This window comes from Aedes aegypti, chromosome 1 (genome assembly GCF_002204515.2).
Source record: "Aedes aegypti strain LVP_AGWG chromosome 1, AaegL5.0 Primary Assembly, whole genome shotgun sequence".
NCBI lineage: Eukaryota > Metazoa > Arthropoda > Insecta > Diptera > Culicidae > Aedes > Aedes aegypti.
Window position 1 is genome coordinate 156,835,618 of NC_035107.1, and position 26,791 is coordinate 156,862,408.

The 26,791-nt window shown below is 43.6% G+C and overlaps 1 protein-coding gene across 4 annotated transcripts in view; it reads left to right on the plus strand.

Annotated features, from left to right (window-relative positions):
- The first annotated feature begins 5,760 nt into the window (after nt 1-5,760).
- LOC5568545 (calpain-D) overlaps nt 5,761-26,791 on the plus strand; it is a 68,663-nt gene continuing 47,632 nt past the window's right edge. For 2 of the 4 annotated variants that reach the window (XM_021851886.1, XM_021851889.1), the window contains exon 1: nt 5,761-6,127. In XM_021851886.1, the coding sequence (XP_021707578.1) occupies nt 5,958-6,127 (170 nt within the window). In that variant the 5' untranslated portion in view covers nt 5,761-5,957. The remainder of the gene's footprint in view (nt 6,128-26,791) is intronic. The other 2 variants (XM_021851894.1, XM_001652313.2) reach the window with 1 other exon arrangement.

Sequence of the window (26,791 nt, forward strand, 5' to 3'; positions counted from 1 at the left end):
ATTTGCTCCGGACATCAAATCATCTACGTAAAAACCTTTTAGGATTCGATCTGCGGCAACCGGGTATTTCGTAGCACTGTCTCGGGCGGCTTGTCGAAGTGATTCCGTCGCAAGGTATGCGGCACACGAAGTTCCATAGGTAACAGTTAACAGACGATAGTGCTGAACAGGTTCTTCGGGGTTCTTCCTATACACAACTCTGAGGAAGTCAGCCTGATCTTCGGATACGCGAACTTGCCTATACATCTTTTCAATATCACTTACGAACACTATCGGGTATGTGCGGAAGCGACACAAAACATCGAGTAGGTTCTCGGTGTTGTTCGGACCGACGAGCAAACGATCGTTGAGTGATACACCGGATGAGCTACTACAGGAACCATCGAAAACGACGCGCAATTTGGTCGTTAAGCTGTCCGCCTTGTGTACAGCGTGGTGTGGCAGATAAAAACATTCGTTGGGAGGTTTTGCTATCTCGGATTCTGGAACGAGTTCCATGTGACCCAAACGTAGATATTCCATCATGAAATCTTCATATTGTTGCTTCAGCGTTGGGTTCAATAGAAATTGTCGTTCCATGGCACGTAATCTCTTGATCGCCGTATTAAGCGACTCTCCTAGCACGGGCTTCGTTTCGTCGAATGGTAGTCGAACGACAAATCGACCAGTTTCATCGCGATGGTAAGTAGTCTTGAAAATTTCCACGGCTCGTGTTTCATCTGCAGTAAGAACATTTTGAGAAGGAATTTCTTCAGTCTCCCAAAACATTCGTAGTGATGTATCAATGTTGACATTTGAATCGACGTTTAAGGACGCACATAGAGCTTGAATGCCAGTTCCACCTTCGAATCGTCCAGCTACCAGCCAACCAAGCACTGAGTTTTGTGCGATTGGCAATCCATTATCGTCGGTTACTTGACCGATACGAAGCATTGGTAGAAAGAGTTCAACCCCGAGGATAACGTCGATTTTTCCTGTTTTCCAAAACACCGGATCAGCCAACTGGATTGCTTCCAGAAACTTCATTCGCTTCACGTCGATAGTCTGGCTAGGAATCGGAGCAGTCAGTACATCAAGAACGTATGCCTCTGTTGTTAAGATCACTTCGTCGTTGAATCGGGACGATATTTCCAGTTTTACCACACCTTTGGTAGTACCTGCTGCGGATCCTGCCACACCAGTGACGGGAAATCTGGCGTTGCTTCTTGAAAGTCCAAGGCGCGTCATGCAAGCTTCGCTGATTAGTGACGCCCCAGAGCAGGAATCTATCATGGCTCTTGCGAGCTGAAACGAACCATCTTTGTCGCGAATTTTGATCAGTGCCGTTGGTAATACCGCGACTTTGGTAGGCAGTTCTGGCGACACATCCGTCTTGAAGGTTGACAGCTCATCCGTAGAGTGAACCTCCTGTTCCGGCAGCTCTGAGGCCGGAGAACTGCAGGCCGATTGGATTATCGGTTTCTGCACTGGATTCGCTGCCTGGCTGTCACCCTCTTGACAGAGGAGCGTATGATGCCGCTGGTTGCATCCACTGTTTTTGCACGATGTTTTCGACGAACAATTTTTTACGCAGTGTGATGGCCTGAGGCAGTTGAAGCACAGTCTAGACTTCTGCACTAACTCCCTACGGTCAGCGACGCTAGAGGCCTTGAACGACTCACACTGGTATATCTGATGTTCCGAAGAGCATTTCGGACACTGCTGGGATTCTACGTAGAAGCTTTGCAATCTTTTCTCCATCGGCCTAGCTTGATCCTTCCGTGTTTCCCTTTTCATGGCTTCCGTGATCGTTGTGCTGGTTCGCGTGAACGAAGAGCAAGTTTCCAAAGCATCACAACGGTTTTCAAGGAATTTCAAGAATTGCTGGAATGTTGGATCCTGCAAATCCACGAGTTTTGCTGCCCATTGGGAACGGGACTCCTTGTCAAGTTTTTCCAAGAGTAGATGTATGAGCCAAGGGTCACGCGTTTCATATTGGGCACCCATTGCACTCAACTGCCTTATAACTTCGTCCGATGTCGATACCAGCTTCCGAAGAGAGCTCGGGTTCGCAGATGATACGACTGGTTGCTCTAGGAACTCCTTCACCAACGAAAATACGGTGTATTTGTTCTGGTCGTATCGTTCAAGAAGCTTGTTCCAAACTTGCATATAATTAGCGTCGGTGATCGCGAAGGAGCTAACTAAACTTTTTGCCTCGCCCTCAAGGTAAGAGAGCAAATACTGGAGCTTCTGCGAATCCCGTAATGTCTGCTTGTTGTGGATTGTACTAGCAAAAAGATCCTTGAATGATCGCCACTCTTTACGATTTCCGTTGAATGTTGGAATATTGATAGGAGGGAGACGAACGTTCAACAGTTGGTCCAAGTTTGGTTCTGCAACCGGAACTCGGCTACCAGGTGGCTGTAGCCGAGCGTCTTCAAGCTGGGCAGTTAACGCATTCGTTTGCGTTGAAACTACAGCTTGATTGGACATAAGTACACGTTGTGCTTCCAGCAGAGCAACCACTGCATTTTGTAGGGTGCTGCCTGATTCGTCCTTCATATCGTCGCCCAGCACAGATCCATCATCCATTTGAATGTACATTGCTTTTGCCTGGTAATATCTCTCCTCAAACTCGGCACGGTAGTTAAATACCGAAGCGATGGCTTCCAAATCCGTAGTGCAGTCTTCAATTTCACCTTGAACCGCAAAAAAGGCATCTCCGAGTCGATGAAGCCGATCGACGCGCTCCCTAACCTCACAAATCGGCGGATTGCGAGCTAGCACTTTCTTTGCGGTTTCGAGCTCCCATTTCACCTTTTGAAAGAGTGAATTACGTTTCACAATGAGTTCTTCCATGGTCTACCGGTTACTTTTTCTACCCGGATCGCGAAGGACCATAAATGAATGCGAATTGTAGCGTATATTTCGGAATTTTGGTCGAAATAAGAATCGCGATGTACTGTAGCGACCGAACGTTTCTGTTTATTTATATAACTAACAAAGCAAACAAAAGAAGCGTATAAATTCAAATTGCGTGAGGGTTAGGAAGTAGCTAATACACAGCAATAAATTTTTATTCTGAACATGTCTATATATGAGTATATAAGGCATCTAAAGTTCATCTAAAATCTTAGCATGAGTATATAAGGCATAAATCAGATGGTTTTGGTTCAATTGATATAATTTTGCCATCTGATGAAATACACTGGAATGTCGCATGCATGATTTTTTTTTTCTGTTCGGAACATGCAGTGGTTTGATCTATTGTACTATATCCCGTGTCCTTTGTTTAGTACATGTCATGTTACTTTGTCACTATCGAGAAGTGAAAAAGCATTCGGTTTTCTTACAGTTGTAACACAGACAAACAGACATAACACTGATGAAATTTCCATCGACCACTCATTTAACGATCATTTCAAATTCGCTATGTTACAAATCTCATAACAAGAGGCGCGCGCTTCGTTTTTCTCTTCGTGTTTGACGTTTCACACTACCGCCATCTGACAGTCTTGTTGCACGAAACACCTTTTCGTGTAACATGCTCACCAGATGATGCTAGTGTAAACTGGGCGATGGATTTTGAAAAAAAAATGTTCTAAGTGTTACGTCTGTTTGTCTGTGGTTGTTATTTCTAACTTGATCACTGGAAAGGATTCTAACTGAAAGGTTCCGCTATTGATTCCCTTCGAAGAGTGTGGTGAGTGCACTCTTCACAGGCTCGCCCCCCTATCAGTCAAAATCGGATCCCTTGATGAAGCCAAGAAATTCAACTGATATTGTTCTCTTCGTTTGAAGCAGTCAGGAATAGGTACACTGGTAGATCTTTACCCCATAACGCACCACGAAGAGGTGATCTATCCGCGTTATGGGTACGCATGCATGCATACTTGCAGGTGTTTTTCGTGGATTGGATGGTATATGCCTGCATTTAATGAAATTATTGATTATCATTAATATACACATCCAATATGCGAAGAAATGCATAATCACATGTAAACTCTTTAAATTTTATTATATGATCGTCTTTTTAAGAAACCATTGTATGGATATTGAGATAACGCCCCTGTCCAAATAATATTCACATGAGACACCCTCAAAATGTATAGTTGGTGTCCGAATTGTGCAACAGACAGGCCGCCAAAAACGCTATTTTGGAAGCTAATACCACAGGGGGGGCCTTCCTTAGCCGAGTGGTTAGAGTCCGGCTACAAAGCAAAGCCATGCTGAAGGTGTCTGGGTTCGATTCCCGGTCGGTCCAGGATCTTTTCGTAATGGAAATTTCCTTGACTTCTCTGGACATAAAGTATCATCGTGCCTGCCACACGATATTTTTTTTTTTTTTACAAGGGGGAAATCTGCAAACAGATCCCCTGAGAAGATAATCAGGGAATGCGCACCAACGACGACCCGCTAAAACCAGCCTATGCACTGTGCATGAGCAATTCATTTAGAATTGCTCAAGTAGTGAACAGTGCATCGACATGACCCTTGGACTCAGACCCTCATCTCCCCGGAACCACCTTACGGTATTTCTTCGGGAAGGGACCAGTGCATATAGCACAACACGTGTAGCAGAAGTAGCCTAGGCAAACTGCTTCTCCTAGCCGACTTAAACAATGTTACAAGGGACCAGCCTCGGCAGGGCTAATCCTCTGCAGCCAACTCCATCGATATACGAATGCAAAAATGGCAACACTACGCTGAGAAGCAGGCTCTGTCCCAGTGAGGACGTTAATGCCAAGAAGCATACCACAGACAAACATATGTTACACTTAGAACAAATTTGTTCAAAATCCATCGCCCAGTTTACACCATCATCATTTGGTGAGGTGTTTCGTGCAACAAGACCGGCATGGCGATAGTGTGAAACGTCAAACGCGAAGAAAAACTATGCGTGCGCCTCTGGTTGTGAGATTTGGAACATAGCGAATTTGAAATGATCGTTAAATGAGTGGTCGATGGAAATTTCGTCAGTGTTACGTCTATTTGTCTGTGCTAATACTATATGTAGTTTGTGAGCTTTTTCTCCACAGAAACTCAAAATACAATGCGACATTAAGCATATAAATAACATTACGTAATAAAGTATTAGTATCGATCGCCGTTTCCAGACATAGTCGGCATATAGGCTAAGGACTGTCCAAAATACATGATTTACCATATTCCAACTTGTATAGCACTGATTAAAGCATATTACTTTATGAAAACTTGCACTATTTTCAATTGAGAACTTTTATCATTATTTTTGCATTAAGGTATTGTGTGATAGCCAAAATTTAAAAAAAAATCGAAAATATTCCCCACCCGAAACGATTTTTCCGGTCATTTTCCACATTATTCGTAGTAGTTGCCATACACTTTCTGAATTTTTTAGAAATTACATTGATAAAAACATAAGCTTTTTGAAATTCCCGAATTTGGCAACATCCCAGATTGCCAATTTGGCAACATAAAATTCACGCCTTGTTAGTAAATCGGTACTGTAGTTTAAGAATCAAAAGGCGGGTACCAAACATTATGACTTTTCATTCGCCTTTTATCAAAGCTAGTTTAATGGTCTCTAGGAATAAAAAAATTTCGACTCGATTTTTATATGAAAAGTTATGGGGATTCTATCCTTAGGAACCCATTTTACCCATCCATAATAATGTTGTGTGATTTTCAAAAATATACCCCTTTCATGTAAGCGCGTTAAGAACAAAACGCTTCCCCCCTCAATCTGACATTCTTCTAAAACTGATCTGAAATGGTCTAAAACGTCCGAAACGTCTGTTGGAAGTAAACAGCACGATTTGACAAATATGTCACACTTTAAAAAGTTGTGAAGTAATCGAAATCTCCAGGAAAACTTTATTTGCGAGAAAATACCACCAGTAAATCAAAACTTAAAAGCAATCTTAGCGCCGATGACTCGATGATAACGCCGAATGGATGTTGTAAACGGTAAAACTATCCGAAAATGAAAGAAAATGGGAACAATTGCATCAGTGCTACAATGGACCTGTGCCAATTGCAATTTGATCAATCCGACGGAAACCCCTCTTTGTCTTAGCTGCAAAAATCCTCGATACTTGAGCATCGGAATTGGCAAGGAACACCTTCCGGGCGTTAATAGCGTTAAACTAGAGGATGTACACAGGTAATTAGAAAAAAACACGCAAATTAAGTGATCGATACGAACATTTTCATTTCCAGCAATAAAAAACTACGGTAACGAATCGATTTTTCATACCTACATATATCGTTCCCCTCAATACAGCTAGCAAAACTGATTCAGCCGTGCCTTGATATGCTTTATGTCCGAGCGCATTGGTTAGAAAAGTAGCCTGGAAATGGTTCGAAATTAAATGCAAAATCACAGTACTGCAAATATTTGGCTTTTATAATTGTTGAATACATGCACATAATTCTTAGTGTTACATTTGCTTTGAAACTGAAAACATATTTAACCAACCACGCACCAATATGTATAATTGTATGCAAGCGAAAGGTAACTGAACGTTTTTTCACAGCATTCCATGTTTTCAAATTTTCAACTGTTACCTTATAAGTTTTTTTTTGCATATTTATAGTTGATTGTATAAGAAACATGCATTTTTTTTAAATGTTTGAATGTGAATTACTAACCAAAAAATCGAACCGCAATAGAATTTTTTTTTTAATTATAGAATATTTGATTTTTATAAAACGTACTTTGAAAAAAAGTTGCTTTCATCTAGGGGTATGGTACGGATTTTGTAGCTCTATCAAATGATCCAATACATAAATTGTAAAAAAACACCATTTTCAGATTCATTGGACTTGAATTTAAAAAATGTTTCATTATCAATGTTTTGTATATTAAAAATAAATTTCACCTCAGCGCGTGATTTTTAGTTTTGAAGGGTATAACATTAATTACAATACCGAGATGAACTAGCCCAGGGCTAAAAATCTCGTTAATAAAGATAGAAAAAAAAAAAATTAATTACAATTCAAGCGTGTGTTTATTAACAGAAGAGAGGATCGGTGAAGAGAAATCGATCTACGACTTACGCCCTTATTCTAGCACACGCTTGAATTATAACATTGCACGTATTCTACTTCATATCAACAATATTGGTGCGACATTGCTTTTATTCAACAAATTTCAAGAGCTGTAAAGCAGCCCACTACTAAGTAGCCATGTTTTTGTAGTGAGCATCAAACTCAAGAGTAATTACTCACTTTGGCCAAATCGTATCAATAATCATTTTTCATTTCATCAAACTGTTTTCGAGGCTCACCATTAGAAAAACGTTTTCGTTCAGAATCAAATATTTCAAACGTTTGCAACGGTGTGTCTGTTTAAATCAGCAAAGCAAACTCATTAGAGATCTGCTTCGCAAATCGCATGCATGAGATTTTGATGCAAAATCAACTCAATCAACTCAAACCGTGAAAAATGATTCAGTCGCAAAACCCGGTAAAAACTCGTGAAATCCGAATGTTGTTGTTTACGTTAGAAAGGATTACTATAATTTTACCATACTAACAAGAAATTATTGCCGTGTGTGAGTAAACTGTGGAAATACGAGACAATGGGCCGTATGAATAAAATGTAGTAAAGTTGAGTTTACTACAACCTCGGTAGTAAACGCTATATGTGGAACACGAGTGGAACATGTTTGTGTCATTTTCCTTTCTACACCTTTCGAACATACTACTAACAACGCATTGCTATGAATAAAGGTAGCATTTACTACAAAGCTACTGGTAGTTAGCTTCAGAGGTTGCTACACATGCTTTGAGATTGCGGAATTGAATGGAATAATTTACTTTTGAGTAAAAATCATGGGAAAACGATATGAGTTTTGATATTTCGGAAGGTATTTTGAGTTTTGTTTAGGAATTCTGAGGTTACGAAAATATTCGCCCCGCCAATGCTGAGATTCCGAAGAGAGTACCGGCAGTAGCAATTTGTAATATCCGTGTGAATTCTGGCATTACGATAATTATGTTATTTTCTATGAATTTTAGGATGTCGGTAGGAATTCAGATATTTATAATGAAATTCTGAATTTTACGTGTATATTCTGACATCTCAGATTTCCTTTGGAATTCCGAAATTCCTGTAGGAACTTTGGGATTCCGATTGGGATGTCGGATTTTTTATGGTAATTCTGAAAGATTAAATACCATTCTAGGAATATTGCGGAAATATTAGGAATCTGGTAAAAACTCTAGAATTGGGGTGGGAATGGGATTCCGAATATTAATCTCTTGGAATTCTGTGGGTATCTTTGAGACGGTATTGCTGTAAGAATCTATGAGATTGCGGTGGGATTCCTGCGAATTATTGAGTGAATATTTGTAATTCTGAAAATCAATCTTTGTAATTATTGTAAAAACCTTTAATAAGACTCCGTTGATCTCCAGTTCCGTTGGAATTTCAAAGCAAAGCTTTAATATAAACGTTTTGAATGTCGGTAAATATTTTATAGATTTCAATGGGATTTTTTGTAAAATCGATAAGAAATTTAATAATTTCAAAGGAAACCCTGGTGTTTCAGGGGAGATCCTCATTGAATTCTAACGACTACCAATGGAATCACTACAATTCCCATAAAAATCTCGACATTCTAAGTTCTAGACATTCCAAGGATACTATCAGAAACCCCCCAAAATAACGAGAATATCACAGAAACACTTAGAACTTCCGGAATTCAACATGCTGTTAAGAAAACACACGGGGAGCATCAAAATTCTACCGCAATTTCCCCAGAATCTCAGTACCGGTGCTAGAAAATATGTGATTCCAAATTTGATAGCTGTAATCTCAAGATCTCTTCAAAGATGTTAAGCTAATATTAAAAAAAATCATCACAAACTGGCGTTGTCGAAGACCGAAAACCACCCTAGAAAATTATTTGATGTACCATCATCATAAAATCATAAACATAAAAGGGGTATTCACTTAACAGCGTAAAGCGCTGCGTAAGTCATACTAAATCGATTATCTTAAATATTTCATTACGGTGCGTAAATGTTCAGTGAAACATTTCGGGATGATCACATTCAAGAGTAAATCAATCCAAGGACGCTTTGGTAATCTGACAAATGTCAATGTTTTGTTTTCTAAGAACGAGAGCGGATAATGCATTTCGCATTTGATTGAGAAAATGTTAAAAGTCGAGTGTTTGGTTTCGCTATCGGCGGTATTGACTACCTCGATCTTGGGCGAGGAATCTTACAATCGTTTCATCGGTGTAGGAAAAGTGAAATATTTTCTTGGACACTCTCCGGAAGTAGCTAGGTCTTTTACTACATATCAAGAGCTGTTCATAAACCACGTGGATTTTTTCTTGGAATGCCAGACCTACACCATCCGCCCTTGTGGTCTTTTGTCCACATAACATTTTTTTTAATTTGTTTGAACCGAGGTCTTAAGCCAGACACCCGCTCCCTTCTAAATGACCACTTGATTTATGGGAGTCCCTCAATTAAGAAAAGAAAAATAAATGACCCTAGGTCTTGGGACAACTTCAAATCAAACATGCGAAACACCGGTTATCATTTCAAAGGAATTACAAATGGGGCTATCTTTGTATCCCATATGATGTTGGTGTTCATTTCCGATGGTCTGGAAGTAACTTGAGATGCACTGATGGAAGCGGTCATATTTGGAATCTCTAAGCATCAAACTTGGCTGCTTTTGATAAGAACTACCGCAAACTGCGTCAACCGTTTGCCTTAGTCGAATAATTGACTACAATACTCATACCAATGCGTAATAACGCTTTTGAATTGCAAAATAAATGCGGAATGAATTCTAAAAATTGTCACTTTTTAGCTGAAAATAGCAAATAATTGAGGTTTACAGCGGCTGGATTCATAGACAACTAGATTAAAAATATCTCGTTTGACGTTCAATCGAATCAAACGAAGAATATTTCAATTGAAATATTCCACTGTTGAAGTTACGCAGAATTGCTGTTTACGCGACTTTAAGTGAATCCCCCTAAAGAGAATACCAGACTAAACGCAAAATTACACTACAAATCTTGCCAAATAACAGCACCTTCATGATTTGTGCAAATTGTCGTGTAATCGATTAGATTCCATGGATTTTCTTCATATGCATGATTGTATTAATTTTAAGCGTCACTCTGAATAGATTGTTCTTTACGTGCAGAATCTTTCTGCACTCTGAATGGAAATTTCTTAACGTGCAGCTTCAGTCACTGCTCATTAGGGTGCAGGCTTCAAATTTATCCCTATCATTTATCATTATCACGTCTATCTTTTGATACTATCAAATGATACTATCCCTATGGGTAGTGATAGGGATACTATCACTTCTTGAAAAATGATGGATTGAAGATAGACTTTATTATCTCTATCAATTGATAGACGGATGGAGATACTATCAGCATTTTTCCATCACTGATGGATCAAACCTATCTTTATCATCTATCTTTGGGGAAAATATACTATCAGCAAATTTCCATAGCTATCCCTATCTATCCTATATCATTGAAACAAAAAAACGAAACCAAAATCTTGCGCATAATGGGAAAAAGCTAATAGAAATAACTCAATGTATGTTCTAATGGGTATTTTCGGAACGGACGCGACGAGGGGATGACGGAAATCTATGTCCGACGCCATTTTGAAATCCAAGATGGCGGCCTCCGGAATAGTGAAATCATTGGAAACCCATGCAATATGGGTATTTTCGGAACGGGCACGATGAGGAGATGACGGAAATCGATGTCTGACGTTATTTTGAAATCCAAGATGGCGGCCTCCGGCTTAATAAAATCAATGGAAACCCATGCAATATGGGTATTTTCGGAACGGGCACGATGAGGGAATGACGGAAATCGATGTCCGACGCCATTTTGAAATCCAAGATGGCGGCCTCCGGGTTAATAAAATCAATGGAAACCCATGCAATATGGGTATTTTCGGAACGAGCACGATGAGGGGATGACGGAAATCGATGTCCGACGCCATTTTGAAATCCAAGATGGCGGCCTCCGGATTACGAAAATCAATGAAAACCCATGCAATATGGGTATTTTCGGAACGGGCACGATGAGGGGATGACGGAAATCGATGTCCGACGCCATTTTGAAATCCAAGATGGCGGCCTCCGGATTACGAAAATCAATGAAAACCCATGCAATATGGGTATTTTCGGAACGGGCGCGAAGAGGGAATGACGGAAATCGATGTCCGACGCCATTTTGAAATCCAAGATGGCGGCCTCCGGATTACGAAAATCAATGAAAACCCATGCAATATGGGTATTTTCGGAACGGGCACGATGAGGGGATGACGGAAATCGATGTCCGACGCCATTTTGAAATCCAAGATGGCGGCCTCCGGATTACGAAAATCAATGAAAACCCATGCAATATGGGTATTTTCGGAACGGGCACGATGAGGGGATGACGGAAATCGATGTCCGACGCCATTTTGAAATCCAAGATGGCGGCCTCCGGATTACGAAAATCAATGAAAACCCATGCAATATGGGTATTTTCGGAACGGGCACGATGAGGGGATGACGGAAATCGATGTCCGACGCCATTTTGAAATCCAAGATGGCGGCCTCCGGATTACGAAAATCAATGAAAACCCATGCAATATGGGTATTTTCGGAACGGGCACGATGAGGGGATGACGGAAATCGATGTCCGACGCCATTTTGAAATCCAAGATGGCGGCCTCCGGATTACGAAAATCAATGAAAACCAATGCAATATGGGTATTTTCGGAACGAGCACGATGAGGGGATGACGGAAATCGATATCCGACGCCATTTTGAAATCCAAGATGGCGGCCTCCGGATAAGTGAAATCATTGGAAACCCATGCAATATGGGTATTTTCGGAACGGGCACGATGAGGAGATGACGGAAATCGATGTCCGACGCCATTTTGAAATCCAAGATGGCGGCCTCCGGATTACGAAAATCAATGAAAACCCATGCAATATGGGTATTTTCGGAACGGGCACGATGAGGGGATGACGGAAATCGATGTCCGACGCCATTTTGAAATCCAAGATGGCGGCCTCCGGATAAGTGAAATCATTGGAAACCCATGCAATATGGGTATTTTCGGAACGGGCACGATGAGGAGATGACGGAAATCGATGTCCGACGCCATTTTGAAATCCAAGATGGCGGCCTCCGGATTACGAAAATCAATGAAAACCCATGCAATATGGGTATTTTCCGAACGGGCACGATGAGGGGATGACGGAAATCGATGTCCGACGCCATTTTGAAATCCAAGATGGCGGCCTCCGGATTACGAAAATCAATGAAAACCCATGCAATATGGGTATTTTCGGAACGGGCACGATGAGGGGATGACGGAAATCGATGTCCGACGCCATTTTGAAATCCAAGATGGCGGCCTCCGGATTACGAAAATCAATGAAAACCCATGCAATATGGGTATTTTCGGAACGGGCACGATGAGGGGATGACGGAAATCTATGCCCGACGCCATTTTGATATCCAAGATGGCGGTTTCCGGATTAATAAAATCAATGGACACCCATGCAATATGGGTATTTTCGGAACGGGCACGATGAGGGAATGACGGAAATCGATGTCCGACGCCATTTTGAAATCCAAGATGGCGGCCTCCGGGTTAATAAAATCAATGGAAACCCATGCAATATGGGTATTTTCGGAACGAGCACGATGAGGGGATGACGGAAATCGATATCCGACGCCATTTTGAAATCCAAGATGGTGGCCTCCAGATAAGTAAAATCATTGAAAACCCATGCAATATGGGTATATTCGGAACGGGCGCGACGAGGGGATGACGGAAATCGATGTCCGACGCCATTTTGAAATCCAAGATGGCGGCCTCCGGCTTAATAAAATCAATGGAAACCCATGCAATATGGGTATTTTTGGAACGGGCGCGAAGAGGGAATGACGGAAATCGATGTCCGACGCCATTTTGAAATCCAAGATGGCGGCCTCCGGATTAGTGAAATCATTGGAAACCCATGCAATATACGTATTTTCGGAACGGGAACGATGAGGAGATGACGGAAATCGATGTCCGACGCCATTTTGAAATCCAAGATGGCGGCCTCCGGATAAGTGAAATCATTGGAAACCCATGCAATATGGGTATTTTCGGAACGGGCACGATGAGGAGATGACGGAAATCGATGTCCGACGCCATTTTGAAATCCAAGATGGCGGCCTCCGGATTACGAAAATCAATGAAAACCCATGCAATATGGGTATTTTCGGAACGGGCACGATGAGGGGATGACGGAAATCGATGTCCGACGCCATTTTGAAATCCAAGATGGCGGCCTCCGGATTACGAAAATCAATGAAAACCCATGCAATATGGGTATTTTCGGAACGGGCACGATGAGGGGATGACGGAAATCGATGTCCGACGCCATTTTGAAATCCAAGATGGCGGCCTCCGGATTACGAAAATCAATGAAAACCCATGCAATATGGGTATTTTCGGAACGGGCACGATGAGGGGATGACGGAAATCGATGTCCGACGCCATTTTGAAATCCAAGATGGCGGCCTCCGGATTACGAAAATCAATGAAAACCCATGCAATATGGGTATTTTCGGAACGGGCACGATGAGGGGATGACGGAAATCGATGTCCGACGCCATTTTGAAATCCAAGATGGCGGCCTCCGGATTACGAAAATCAATGAAAACCCATGCAATATGGGTATTTTCGGAACGGGCACGATGAGGGGATGACGGAAATCGATGTCCGACGCCATTTTGAAATCCAAGATGGCGGCCTCCGGGTTAATAAAATCAATGGAAACCCATGCAATATGGGTATTTTCGGAACGGGCGCGAAGAGGGGATGACGAAAATCGATGTCCGACGCCATTTTGAAATCCAAGATGGCGGCCTCCGGCTTAATAAAATCAATGGAAACCCATGCAATATGGGTATTTTTGAAACGGGCGCGAAGAGGGAATGACGGAAATCGATGTCCGACGCCATTTTGAAATCCAAGATGGCGTCCTCCGGATTAGTGAAATCATTGGAAACCCATGCAATATACGTATTTTCGGAACGGGAACGATGAGGAGATGACGGAAATCGATGTCCGACGCCATTTTGAAATCCAAGATGGCGGCCTCCGGATTAGTGAAATCATTGGAAACCCATGCAATATGGGTATTTTCGGAACGGGCACGATGAGGAGATGACGGAAATCGATGTCCGACGCCATTTTGAAATCCAAGATGGCGGCCTCCGGATTACGAAAATCAATGAAAACCCATGCAATATGGGTATTTTCGGAACGGGCACGATGAGGGGATGACGGAAATCGATGTCCGACGCCATTTTGAAATCCAAGATGGCGGCCTCCGGATTACGAAAATCAATGAAACCCATGCAATATGGGTATTTTCGGAACGGGCACGATGAGGGGATGACGGAAATCGATGTCCGACGCCATTTTGAAATCCAAGATGGCGTCCTCCGGATTAGTGAAATCATTGGAAACCCATGCAATATACGTATTTTCGGAACGGGAACGATGAGGAGATGACGGAAATCGATGTCCGACGCCATTTTGAAATCCAAGATGGCGGCCTCCGGATTAGTGAAATCATTGGAAACCCATGCAATATGGGTATTTTCGGAACGGGCACGATGAGGAGATGACGGAAATCGATGTCCGACGCCATTTTGAAATCCAAGATGGCGGCCTCCGGATTACGAAAATCAATGAAAACCCATGCAATATGGGTATTTTCGGAACGGGCACGATGAGGGGATGACGGAAATCGATGTCCGACGCCATTTTGAAATCCAAGATGGCGGCCTCCGGATTACGAAAATCAATGAAAACCCATGCAATATGGGTATTTTCGGAACGGGCACGATGAGGGGATGACGGAAATCGATGTCCGACGCCATTTTGAAATCCAAGATGGCGGCCTCCGGATTACGAAAATCAATGAAAACCCATGCAATATGGGTATTTTCGGAACGGGCACGATGAGGGGATGACGGAAATCGATGTCCGATGCCATTTTGAAATCCAAGATGGCGGCCTCCGGATTACGAAAATCAATGGAAACCCATGCAATATGGGTATTTTCGGAACGGGAACGATGAGGGGATGACGGAAATCTATGCTCGACGCCATTTTGATATCCAAGATGGCGGTTTCCGGATTAATAAAATCAATGGACACCCATGCAATATGGGTATTTTCGGAACGAGCACGATGAGGAGATGACGGAAATCGATATCCGACGCCATTTTGAAATCCAAGATGGCGGCCTTCGGATTAGTGAAATCATTGGAAACGCATGCAATATGGGTATTTTCGGAACGAGCACGATGAGGGGATGAAGAAAATCGATGTCCGAAGCCATTTTGAAATTCAAGATGGCGGCCTCCGGATAAGTAAAATCATTGGAAACCCATGCAATATGGGTGGAAACCCATGCAATATGGGTATTTTCGGAACGGGCGCGACGAGGGGATGAAGAAAATCAATGTCCGACGCCATTTTGAAATTCAATGTGTTTGCTCCACACCGCTCATTCGATTCTAGATCAAATTCTGAGTGTCCTCCCAAAATTTGAGCTCATTCGGATGAAAACTGAGACCACACAAGCCCTTCAAAGTTTATGTTGGAAAAACTATGGAAAAAGCAAGCAATTTATTCAATCGGTCATAGTGTTTGCCCATGTGCTCTTGATGATTGGAATTACGTTAAAACTGTGAGATACATTCATCAGCTACAACTTTACCGACGACCGGTCTTCGGCAAAGTTGTAGCTGATTATTGTGTCTCACAGTATTAACGTAGCTCTAATCCCCAAGAGCCCATGGGCAAACACTCTGACCGATTGAATTAATTGCTTGCTTTGCCCAGCTAGCATGTACTTTGTCTTGGACGCATTCACCACCAGTCCAACTTTTGCTGCCTCAAGTTTCAGGCGGGTGTACAGGTCTGCCACCTTTTCAAATGTTCGGCCGACGATGTCCATATCATCCGCGAAGCAAACAAATTGACTGGATCTCGTAAAAATCGCATCCCGGCTGTTAAGCCCGGCTCTCCGCATAACACCTTCCAGCGCAATACTGAACAACAGGCACGAAAGCCCAACACCTTGTCGTAGTCCCCGGTGGGATCCAAACGAACTGGAGTGTTCGCCTGAAACCTTCACACAATTTTGCACACCTTCCATCGTCGCTCTTATCAGTCTCGTGAGCTTCCCGGGAAAGCTGTTCTCGTCTATGATTTGTATTCCATTTAGCTGTTCCGAATGTTTTGAAACCATGTATGGGTTTGACATTGCTATCGTAAACCATCATCATGACGACAGCAGCACGCCCCAGCGGACGAATTGTCGTCTTGGGAGCGAATTGTGTTTTCACCGATTTGTGCGCTACACCTACACGGTCGTTCGAGAATACCCTTTAATGGGTGAAAAAATACCCATTTTCGCTAGAAGTGCCTCTCCACATTTAATGAGTAAACACGGTTTACTCATTAACGGGTAAAGGCAGTTTATGTCAAGGAATGGGTATTTTTTACCCCTTTTTGTATATCAAGCTCGCGGCATATAAAGGGTAAAAATTAACCCATTTGAGGACGGTCAATGGAGCTATCAAGAGTAATGATAATTTTGAGATTGTTTGGGTTTCCAATGATTTTACTTATCTGGAGGCCGCCATCTTGGATTTCAAAATGGCGTCGGACATCGATTTCTGTCATCCCCTCGTCGCGCCCGTTCCGAAAATACCTATATTGCATAGGTTTACAATGATTTCACTAATCCGGAGGCCGCCATCTTGGATTTCAGTCAGACATCTATTTCCGTCATCCCCTCATCGTGTCCGTTCCGAAAATACCCACATTTCATGAGTTTTCAATGATTTCACTAATCCGGAGGTCACCATCTTGAATTTCAAAATGGCGTCGGACATCGATTTCCGTCATCCCCTCGTCGCGCCCGTTCCGAATATACCCATATTGCATGGGTTTTCAATGATTTTACTTATCTGGAGGCCACCATCTTGGATTTCAAAATGGCGTCGGACATCGATTTCCGTCATTCCCTCATCGTGCCCGTTCCGAAAATACCCATATTGCATGGTTTTTCAATGATTTTACTTATCCGGAGGTCGCCATCTTGAATTTCAAAATGGCGTCGGACATCGATTTCCGTCATCCCCTCGTCGCGCCCGTTCCGAATATACCCATATTGCATGGGTTTTCAATGATTTTACTTATCTGGAGGTCACCATCTTGGATTTCAAAATGGCGTCGGACATCGATTTCCGTCATTCCCTCATCGTGCCTGTTCCGTAAATACCCATATTGCATGGGTTTCCAATGATTTCACTAATCCGGAGGACGCCATCTTGGATTTCAAAATGGCGTCGGACATCGATTTCCGTCATCCCCTCGTCGCGTCCGTTCCGAAAATACCCATATTGCATGGGTTTTCAATGATTTTACTTATCTGGAGGCCGCCATCTTGGATTTCAAAATGGCGTCGGATATCGATTTCTGTCATTCCCTCATCGTGCCCGTTCCGAAAATACCCATATTGCATGGGTTTTCAATGATTTCACTAATCCGGAGGTCACCATCTTGAATTTCAAAATGGCGTCGGACATCGATTTCCGTCATCCCCTCGTCGCGCCCGTTCCGAATATACCCATATTGCATGGGTTTTCAATGATTTTACTTATCTGGAGGCCACCATCTTGGATTTCAAAATGGCGTCGGACATCGATTTCCGTCATTCCCTCATCGTGCCCGTTCCGAAAATACCCATATTGCATGGTTTTTCAATGATTTTACTTATCCGGAGGTCGCCATCTTGAATTTCAAAATGGCGTCGGACATCGATTTCCGTCATCCCCTCGTCGCGCCCGTTCCGAATATACCCATATTGCATGGGTTTTCAATGATTTTACTTATCTGGAGGTCACCATCTTGGATTTCAAAATGGCGTCGGACATCGATTTCCGTCATCCCCTCGTCGCTCCCGTTCCGAAAATACCCATATTGCATGAGTTTTCAATGATTTCACTAATCCGGAGGCCGCCATCTTGGATTTCAAAATGGCGTCGGACATCGATTTCCGTCATCCCCTCATCGTGCGCGTTCCGAAAATACCCATATTGCATGGGTTTTCAATGATTTCACTAATCCGGAGGACGCCATCTTGGATTTCAAAATGGCGTCGGACATCGATTTCCGTCATTCCCTCGTCGCTCCCGTTCCGAAAATACCCATATTGCATGGGTTTTCAATGATTTTACTTATCTGGAGGCCGCCATCTTGGATTTCAAAATGGCGTCGGATATCGATTTCTGTCATTCCCTCATCGTGCCCGTTCCGAAAATACCCATATTGCATGGGTTTTCAATGATTTCACTAATCCGGAGGTCACCATCTTGAATTTCAAAATGGCGTCGGACATCGATTTCCGTCATCCCCTCGTCGCGCCCGTTCCGAATATACCCATATTGCATGGGTTTTCAATGATTTTACTTATCTGGAGGCCACCATCTTGGATTTCAAAATGGCGTCGGACATCGATTTCCGTCATTCCCTCATCGTGCCTGTTCCGTAAATACCCATATTGCATGGGTTTCCAATGATTTCACTAATCCGGAGGTCGCCATCTTGAATTTCAAAATGGCGTCGGACATCGATTTCCGTCATCCCCTCGTCGCTCCCGTTCCGAAAATACCCATATTGCATGGGTTTTCAATGATTTTACTTATCTGGAGGCCGCCATCTTGGATTTCAAAATGGCGTCGGATATCGATTTCTGTCATTCCCTCATCGTGCCCGTTCCGAAAATACCCATATTGCATGGGTTTTCAATGATTTCACTAATCCGGAGGTCACCATCTTGAATTTCAAAATGGCGTCGGACATCGATTTCCGTCATCCCCTCGTCGCGCCCGTTCCGAATATACCCATATTGCATGGGTTTTCAATGATTTTACTTATCTGGAGGCCACCATCTTGGATTTCAAAATGGCGTCGGACATCGATTTCCGTCATTCCCTCATCGTGCCTGTTCCGTAAATACCCATATTGCATGGGTTTCCAATGATTTCACTAATCCGGAGGACGCCATCTTGGATTTCAAAATGGCGTCGGACATCGATTTCCGTCATCCCCTCGTCGCTCCCGTTCCGAAAATACCCATATTGCATGGGTTTTCAATGATTTTACTTATCTGGAGGCCGCCATCTTGGATTTCAAAATGGCGTCGGATATCGATTTCTGTCATTCCCTCATCGTGCCCGTTCCGAAAATACCCATATTGCATGGTTTTTCAATGATTTTACTTATCCGGAGGTCGCCATCTTGAATTTCAAAATGGCGTCGGACATCGATTTCCGTCATCCCCTCATCGTGCCCGTTCCGAAAATACCCATATTGCATGGGTTTTCATTGATTTTCGTAATCCGGAGGCCGCCATCTTGGATTTCAAAATGGCGTCGGACATCGATTTCCGTCATCCCCTCATCGTGCCCGTTCCGAAAATACCCATATTGCATGGGTTTTCATTGATTTTCGTAATCCGGAGGCCGCCATCTTGGATTTCAAAATGGCGTCGGACATCGATTTCCGTCATTCCCTCATCGTGCCTGTTCCGTAAATACCCATATTGCATGGGTTTTCAATGATTTCACTAATCCGGAGGCCGCCATCTTGGATTTCAAAATGGCGTCGGATATCGATTTCTGTCATTCCCTCATCGTGCCCGTTCCGAAAATACCCATATTGCATGGGTTTCCAACAATTCTTACACTCCTGAAGCCGCTAAATATGGAATTTAGTTAATTTTCTATGCCCATAGTCCAACAATTTATATTCTATAATATTATCAATTGATAGAGATAGAACCTCTATCATTATCAATTGAGAGATGTTGTACTGATAGTATCATCATGAGAAATTTTTGGGATAGGGATACTATCTCTCTATCCTCTATCTCTGATAGAAACCGTTCTCTCAGTGATACTATCAGAGATAGACAAGAAGTGATAGTATCATCTGGCTAAACTGATAGTATCCGTTGTCTATCAGATAGATGATAGTATCATCGTCTATCTGATAATTTTGATGCCTGGCAGGCTTCAAATTTATCCCTATCATTTATCATTATCACGTCTATCTTTTGATACTATCAAATGATACTATCCCTATGGGTAGTGATAGGGATACTATCACTTCTTGAAAAATGATGGATTGAAGATAGACTTTATTATCTCTATCAATTGATAGACGGATGGAGATACTATCAGCATTTTTCCATCACTGATGGATCAAACCTATCTTTATCATCTATCTTTGGGGAAAATATACTATCAGCAAATTTCCATAGCTATCCCTATCTATCCTATATCATTGAAACAAAAAAACGAAACCAAAATCTTGCGCATAATGGGAAAAAGCTAATAGAAATAACTCAATGTATGTTCTAATGGGTATTTTCGGAACGGACGCGACGAGGGGATGACGGAAATCTATGTCCGACGCCATTTTGAAATCCAAGATGGCGGCCTCCGGAATAGTGAAATCATTGGAAACCCATGCAATATGGGTATTTTCGGAACGGGCACGATGAGGAGATGACGGAAATCGATGTCTGACGTTATTTTGAAATCCAAGATGGCGGCCTCCGGCTTAATAAAATCAATGGAAACCCATGCAATATGGGTATTTTCGGAACGGGCACGATGAGGGAATGACGGAAATCGATGTCCGACGCCATTTTGAAATCCAAGATGGCGGCCTCCGGGTTAATAAAATCAATGGAAACCCATGCAATATGGGTATTTTCGGAACGAGCACGATGAGGGGATGACGGAAATCGATGTCCGACGCCATTTTGAAATCCAAGATGGCGGCCTCCGGATTACGAAAATCAATGAAAACCCATGCAATATGGGTATTTTCGGAACGGGCACGATGAGGGGATGACGGAAATCGATGTCCGACGCCATTTTGAAATCCAAGATGGCGGCCTCCGGATTACGAAAATCAATGAAAACCCATGCAATATGGGTATTTTCGGAACGGGCGCGAAGAGGGAATGACGGAAATCGATGTCCGACGCCATTTTGAAATCCAAGATGGCGGCCTCCGGATTACGAAAATCAATGAAAACCCATGCAATATGGGTATTTTCGGAACGGGCACGATGAGGGGATGACGGAAATCGATGTCCGACGCCATTTTGAAATCCAAGATGGCGGCCTCCGGATTACGAAAATCAATGAAAACCCATGCAATATGGGTATTTTCGGAACGGGCACGATGAGGGGATGACGGAAATCGATGTCCGACGCCATTTTGAAATCCAAGATGGCGGCCTCCGGATTACGAAAATCAATGAAAACCCATGCAATATGGGTATTTTCGGAACGGGCACGATGAGGGGATGACGGAAATCGATGTCCGACGCCATTTTGAAATCCAAGATGGCGGCCTCCGGATTACGAAAATCAATGAAAACCCATGCAATATGGGTATTTTCGGAACGGGCACGATGAGGGGATGACGGAAATCGATGTCCGACGCCATTTTGAAATCCAAGATGGCGGCCTCCGGATTACGAAAATCAATGAAAACCCATGCAATATGGGTATTTTCGGAACGAGCACGATGAGGGGATGACGGAAATCGATATCCGACGCCATTTTGAAATCCAAGATGGCGGCCTCCGGATAAGTGAAATCATTGGAAACCCATGCAATATGGGTATTTTCGGAACGGGCACGATGAGGAGATGACGGAAATCGATGTCCGACGCCATTTTGAAATCCAAGATGGCGGCCTCCGGATTACGAAAATCAATGAAAACCCATGCAATATGGGTATTTTCGGAACGGGCACGATGAGGGGATGACGGAAATCGATGTCCGACGCCATTTTGAAATCCAAGATGGCGGCCTCCGGATAAGTGAAATCATTGGAAACCCATGCAATATGGGTATTTTCGGAACGGGCACGATGAGGAGATGACGGAAATCGATGTCCGACGCCATTTTGAAATCCAAGATGGCGGCCTCCGGATTACGAAAATCAATGAAAACCCATGCAATATGGGTATTTTCCGAACGGGCACGATGAGGGGATGACGGAAATCGATGTCCGACGCCATTTTGAAATCCAAGATGGCGGCCTCCGGATTACGAAAATCAATGAAAACCCATGCAATATGGGTATTTTCGGAACGGGCACGATGAGGGGATGACGGAAATCGATGTCCGACGCCATTTTGAAATCCAAGATGGCGGCCTCCGGATTACGAAAATCAATGAAAACCCATGCAATATGGGTATTTTCGGAACGGGCACGATGAGGGGATGACGGAAATCTATGCCCGACGCCATTTTGATATCCAAGATGGCGGTTTCCGGATTAATAAAATCAATGGACACCCATGCAATATGGGTATTTTCGGAACGGGCACGATGAGGGAATGACGGAAATCGATGTCCGACGCCATTTTGAAATCCAAGATGGCGGCCTCCGGGTTAATAAAATCAATGGAAACCCATGCAATATGGGTATTTTCGGAACGAGCACGATGAGGGGATGACGGAAATCGATATCCGACGCCATTTTGAAATCCAAGATGGTGGCCTCCAGATAAGTAAAATCATTGAAAACCCATGCAATATGGGTATATTCGGAACGGGCGCGACGAGGGGATGACGGAAATCGATGTCCGACGCCATTTTGAAATCCAAGATGGCGGCCTCCGGCTTAATAAAATCAATGGAAACCCATGCAATATGGGTATTTTTGGAACGGGCGCGAAGAGGGAATGACGGAAATCGATGTCCGACGCCATTTTGAAATCCAAGATGGCGGCCTCCGGATTAGTGAAATCATTGGAAACCCATGCAATATACGTATTTTCGGAACGGGAACGATGAGGAGATGACGGAAATCGATGTCCGACGCCATTTTGAAATCCAAGATGGCGGCCTCCGGATAAGTGAAATCATTGGAAACCCATGCAATATGGGTATTTTCGGAACGGGCACGATGAGGAGATGACGGAAATCGATGTCCGACGCCATTTTGAAATCCAAGATGGCGGCCTCCGGATTACGAAAATCAATGAAAACCCATGCAATATGGGTATTTTCGGAACGGGCACGATGAGGGGATGACGGAAATCGATGTCCGACGCCATTTTGAAATCCAAGATGGCGGCCTCCGGATTACGAAAATCAATGAAAACCCATGCAATATGGGTATTTTCGGAACGGGCACGATGAGGGGATGACGGAAATCGATGTCCGACGCCATTTTGAAATCCAAGATGGCGGCCTCCGGATTACGAAAATCAATGAAAACCCATGCAATATGGGTATTTTCGGAACGGGCACGATGAGGGGATGACGGAAATCGATGTCCGACGCCATTTTGAAATCCAAGATGGCGGCCTCCGGATTACGAAAATCAATGAAAACCCATGCAATATGGGTATTTTCGGAACGGGCACGATGAGGGGATGACGGAAATCGATGTCCGACGCCATTTTGAAATCCAAGATGGCGGCCTCCGGATTACGAAAATCAATGAAAACCCATGCAATATGGGTATTTTCGGAACGGGCACGATGAGGGGATGACGGAAATCGATGTCCGACGCCATTTTGAAATCCAAGATGGCGGCCTCCGGGTTAATAAAATCAATGGAAACCCATGCAATATGGGTATTTTCGGAACGGGCGCGAAGAGGGGATGACGAAAATCGATGTCCGACGCCATTTTGAAATCCAAGATGGCGGCCTCCGGCTTAATAAAATCAATGGAAACCCATGCAATATGGGTATTTTTGAAACGGGCGCGAAGAGGGAATGACGGAAATCGATGTCCGACGCCATTTTGAAATCCAAGATGGCGTCCTCCGGATTAGTGAAATCATTGGAAACCCATGCAATATACGTATTTTCGGAACGGGAACGATGAGGAGATGACGGAAATCGATGTCCGACGCCATTTTGAAATCCAAGATGGCGGCCTCCGGATTAGTGAAATCATTGGAAACCCATGCAATATGGGTATTTTCGGAACGGGCACGATGAGGAGATGACGGAAATCGATGTCCGACGCCATTTTGAAATCCAAGATGGCGGCCTCCGGATTACGAAAATCAATGAAAACCCATGCAATATGGGTATTTTCGGAACGGGCACGATGAGGGGATGACGGAAATCGATGTCCGACGCCATTTTGAAATCCAAGATGGCGGCCTCCGGATTACGAAAATCAATGAAACCCATGCAATATGGGTATTTTCGGAACGGGCACGATGAGGGGATGACGGAAATCGATGTCCGACGCCATTTTGAAATCCAAGATGGCGTCCTCCGGATTAGTGAAATCATTGGAAACCCATGCAATATACGTATTTTCGGAACGGGAACGATGAGGAGATGACGGAAATCGATGTCCGACGCCATTTTGAAATCCAAGATGGCGGCCTCCGGATTAGTGAAATCATTGGAAACCCATGCAATATGGGTATTTTCGGAACGGGCACGATGAGGAGATGACGGAAATCGATGTCCGACGCCATTTTGAAATCCAAGATGGCGGCCTCCGGATTACGAAAATCAATGAAAACCCATGCAATATGGGTATTTTCGGAACGGGCACGATGAGGGGATGACGGAAATCGATGTCCGACGCCATTTTGAAATCCAAGATGGCGGCCTCCGGATTACGAAAATCAATGAAAACCCATGCAATATGGGTATTTTCGGAACGGGCACGATGAGGGGATGACGGAAATCGATGTCCGACGCCATTTTGAAATCCAAGATGGCGGCCTCCGGATTACGAAAATCAATGAAAACCCATGCAATATGGGTATTTTCGGAACGGGCACGATGAGGGGATGACGGAAATCGATGTCCGATGCCATTTTGAAATCCAAGATGGCGGCCTCCGGATTACGAAAATCAATGGAAACCCATGCAATATGGGTATTTTCGGAACGGGAACGATGAGGGGATGACGGAAATCTATGCTCGACGCCATTTTGATATCCAAGATGGCGGTTTCCGGATTAATAAAATCAATGGACACCCATGCAATATGGGTATTTTCGGAACGAGCACGATGAGGAGATGACGGAAATCGATATCCGACGCCATTTTGAAATCCAAGATGGCGGCCTTCGGATTAGTGAAATCATTGGAAACGCATGCAATATGGGTATTTTCGGAACGAGCACGATGAGGGGATGAAGAAAATCGATGTCCGAAGCCATTTTGAAATTCAAGATGGCGGCCTCCGGATAAGTAAAATCATTGGAAACCCATGCAATATGGGTGGAAACCCATGCAATATGGGTATTTTCGGAACGGGCGCGACGAGGGGATGAAGAAAATCAATGTCCGACGCCATTTTGAAATTCAATGTGTTTGCTCCACACCGCTCATTCGATTCTAGATCAAATTCTGAGTGTCCTCCCAAAATTTGAGCTCATTCGGATGAAAACTGAGACCACACAAGCCCTTCAAAGTTTATGTTGGAAAAACTATGGAAAAAGCAAGCAATTTATTCAATCGGTCATAGTGTTTGCCCATGTGCTCTTGATGATTGGAATTACGTTAAAACTGTGAGATACATTCATCAGCTACAACTTTACCGACGACCGGTCTTCGGCAAAGTTGTAGCTGATTATTGTGTCTCACAGTATTAACGTAGCTCTAATCCCCAAGAGCCCATGGGCAAACACTCTGACCGATTGAATTAATTGCTTGCTTTGCCCAGCTAGCATGTACTTTGTCTTGGACGCATTCACCACCAGTCCAACTTTTGCTGCCTCAAGTTTCAGGCGGGTGTACAGGTCTGCCACCTTTTCAAATGTTCGGCCGACGATGTCCATATCATCCGCGAAGCAAACAAATTGACTGGATCTCGTAAAAATCGCATCCCGGCTGTTAAGCCCGGCTCTCCGCATAACACCTTCCAGCGCAATACTGAACAACAGGCACGAAAGCCCAACACCTTGTCGTAGTCCCCGGTGGGATCCAAACGAACTGGAGTGTTCGCCTGAAACCTTCACACAATTTTGCACACCTTCCATCGTCGCTCTTATCAGTCTCGTGAGCTTCCCGGGAAAGCTGTTCTCGTCTATGATTTGTATTCCATTTAGCTGTTCCGAATGTTTTGAAACCATGTATGGGTTTGACATTGCTATCGTAAACCATCATCATGACGACAGCAGCACGCCCCAGCGGACGAATTGTCGTCTTGGGAGCGAATTGTGTTTTCACCGATTTGTGCGCTACACCTACACGGTCGTTCGAGAATACCCTTTAATGGGTGAAAAAATACCCATTTTCGCTAGAAGTGCCTCTCCACATTTAATGAGTAAACACGGTTTACTCATTAACGGGTAAAGGCAGTTTATGTCAAGGAATGGGTATTTTTTACCCCTTTTTGTATATCAAGCTCGCGGCATATAAAGGGTAAAAATTAACCCATTTGAGGACGGTCAATGGAGCTATCAAGAGTAATGATAATTTTGAGATTGTTTGGGTTTCCAATGATTTTACTTATCTGGAGGCCGCCATCTTGGATTTCAAAATGGCGTCGGACATCGATTTCTGTCATCCCCTCGTCGCGCCCGTTCCGAAAATACCTATATTGCATAGGTTTACAATGATTTCACTAATCCGGAGGCCGCCATCTTGGATTTCAGTCAGACATCTATTTCCGTCATCCCCTCATCGTGTCCGTTCCGAAAATACCCACATTTCATGAGTTTTC